Genomic DNA, 2,891 nt, shown 5'->3' on the forward strand with positions numbered 1-2,891 from the left:
ATTCCCTGACCTTAATCCAATCGAGCATTTATGGGATGCTGGAGTACGCTTCAAGAATCTCGCACCAACTACAGAAGAACAATTGTGGTAGCAGTGAGAGATGCGTGGGTCCATATCCCACGAGGACGATTCCAACACCTTTTAGAGTCGATACCTCGCCGTATTCTTACCGTTTTGAGGGCTCGCGGGGGGTAACTCTTTATTAACATCACATTCAGTGTCTTTCCATGATTTTTGGCCACACAGTGTATAATGGACAGGCAAATTGAATCAGCATACCTGTCGTACCACACACTCCACGTGACGGTGGCAATCTTCTTGTTACTGCCATCGCTGTTGTTGGAGAACTGCACAGTGACAACTCACAGGTGTACGAAGTTGATCAGTTATGTCTCTAAACCGACTTTCAACCTATTAGGTCGTGTTACGTACATTTAGTATTGTAACGGACTCTTCACCTCACCGGCAACTACTGTTATCAACCTCGCCACGCACATAACCTTTTTCTACAATTCATATGGACTTACCTTCATCTGGATACACCGCATTTTCTCTTCAACTGGAACTTGCATACTTATGTGGATTTGCACACATCATACCTTGCACGAACTCTGCCTTATCCACCTTTCCGACCGACGATAAACTAACCTCCCTTTCGCTGCCTGACGTCATGTGACATCGTCCGCTTTGTCACGCATGCTCCACTAACTTCTGGAATATTCCAGACATATGTCTCATTATTCCACACTATAAATACCCGGCCTTCCTCTGAATGTGTTGAGATGGACTTTGGCCTGTGTGGAGGGAGGAACCTTTAACATCATCTCCGTCTTTAGTGACATGTGCCCTGGACTCTCCATTTTTGGGCAGAACTACTTGGTTCAAGATGAGTTAAGATCTACATGAGCCCAGTGGAAACCCTCTGCACGAATATAGACTACTATATTCCGGATGTGGACAATGTTACCAAAACTCTCTCAGATGACGCCATGGCAAGATTACATATGGGTCGCTCGATGATTGCATTGTTCATCGTAGCCTTCTTCACCGTATTCGTGGCATTTGGGACAGGTGTTGCTGGATGCTGGCGTCGATCACCAGGAAATATCACATCTACTGCCATTCTTATGCTTTTAGCTTGCCTCCTGAGTGCAGGTGGTATGGGGCTGTGGCATGGAGTGGAGTACTACGAGAAGGAGAAAGTTGTTGGTGAGGAGTTCTATCAGCAGTGGAGCAATGTGCTGAGGGAAAACTCACATATCTCTTATGATTGGTCATACATTGTGGCTTGGATTGGTGTTGGCTGGGCACTGGTGTCTGCCATCTTGTTTTCGGCAGCTGCCATTTGCCTAAGAGGTGAACGTGAAAAGGAAGAGGCCATGAACATGCAATATTTAATGCCTGTGTATCCACAAAAGCAGCAGTACGCATATGCTACAGGCTACCCAGGAGCAGGAGCATACCCAGGTCCTTACTACCATGGGTCACAATATGGGCCATACAACTATTAAAACTTGGTGCAAATTCTTGAGGACTACTTATATTGCTCACAACTTAGTGTCCATCAGTATGTTGAAAGCACTCTACATCAAGGATTACTATTAAAATCGAATGTCTTCCACAATTGGCTTCTAGTTAGAATATTTATTGGCATTAAGTCTAATAAAGATTTCTTTCTGAAGCCATGTACCAGTAATAGTGGCAGTCTTGATATACTCCTAAGACTGTTGCAGGAAGATTTCAAAGTGTTAATGGTACTTGTCCCCTTTGACTTGCATTTGGAGCATGAAGAGTTCCTCTATGAAGTTACATCAGCACAAACATGCCCCGTTGATGGAAACTCTCATGTCTCTAATTAATGTTAAATACTTATGGTAAACAGAGGACAGTTATCTTACATATAAGATCAGTAAAATGAAAGGATATTATAAATTTCAGTTTCACCATAATTTGTTCACTATGATCATAATACTGAAATATAGTGAAAGTTTGAAAACATGCTACTGAAGTATCTTATCACTTAAGTTGTAGGATCGATGACTTGTAAAACATTATTACTACATCAATATTAAACTTTCTTTTTACTTTTCCCTTCTCTGTTCTTGAGACTGCAAGAAGAAACAATAGTTTTGAAAGGTTTGGTGAAAGGAAAATATCTTGTGAAGTACAGTATAGAGCCTGTGAGGAATTACGAAGAGTCAAGATGCATGTATGTACTGTAAAATGTGACTACAGGATCGGTGTTATAACATGACTCACTTAGTTGAAGTATGCTGCAGAATGTATATCTTATCATATGGCCCTTATTACATGTCCTTAATGTAGCCGAGTTCTCTAAACTTAGAACTTTTTTTTTTCTGAACTTCTGCTTCTCCTTTATGTACAAACTAACTTTCTCATCATAGGCTAGAAGCACTTGTTTGTCCATTACCTTCTATATTTTTACTGTTTTACAGTAATTTGCCATAAAGACAAGTAGTCAAAAGTTTAACAGCAGTCTAAAACTTGAAAACTAACTCAGGTTGTTAATGATGTTCCTCTACCTATCGCCTATTTCAGTCGACTTCTTTCTCCTACTGAGAGAAAATATTCTATCTTCGAGCGTGAAGCCTTGGCTTTATTAAATTCCATTGAACACTTTGCAGAGTATTTGGAACATAAAGAATTCCTTGTCAAGACAGATAATCAGGCTCTCTCATGGTTGTTACATAACGCACCTAAAATTGGTAGAACTGGCCGTTGGCTCATGCGATTGTCCAGATTTAAGTTTTCCCTTAAATTTATTTCTAGCACTGAGAATTCTGTAGCTGACGCTCTTAGTCGCTTATTTGACACTTCCACTCCTCAGTCAAGTACTACTGACGATTTACCCCCGAATCTTTCTATGATGC

At 40.9% G+C, this 2,891-nt stretch overlaps 1 protein-coding gene across 1 annotated transcript; it reads left to right on the plus strand.

Annotated features, from left to right (window-relative positions):
* The first annotated feature begins 897 nt into the window (after positions 1-897).
* On the plus strand, positions 898-2,515 carry LOC137502146 (uncharacterized). The gene has a single exon (XM_068229128.1). The coding sequence runs from the start codon at positions 903-905 to the stop codon at positions 1,509-1,511; it is 609 nt and encodes a 202-aa protein (XP_068085229.1). The 5' UTR covers positions 898-902; the 3' UTR covers positions 1,512-2,515.
* The last annotated feature ends 376 nt before the right edge of the window (positions 2,516-2,891 follow it).

Source organism: Anabrus simplex, chromosome 9 (genome assembly GCF_040414725.1).
Source record: "Anabrus simplex isolate iqAnaSimp1 chromosome 9, ASM4041472v1, whole genome shotgun sequence".
Classification (NCBI taxonomy): domain Eukaryota; kingdom Metazoa; phylum Arthropoda; class Insecta; order Orthoptera; family Tettigoniidae; genus Anabrus; species Anabrus simplex.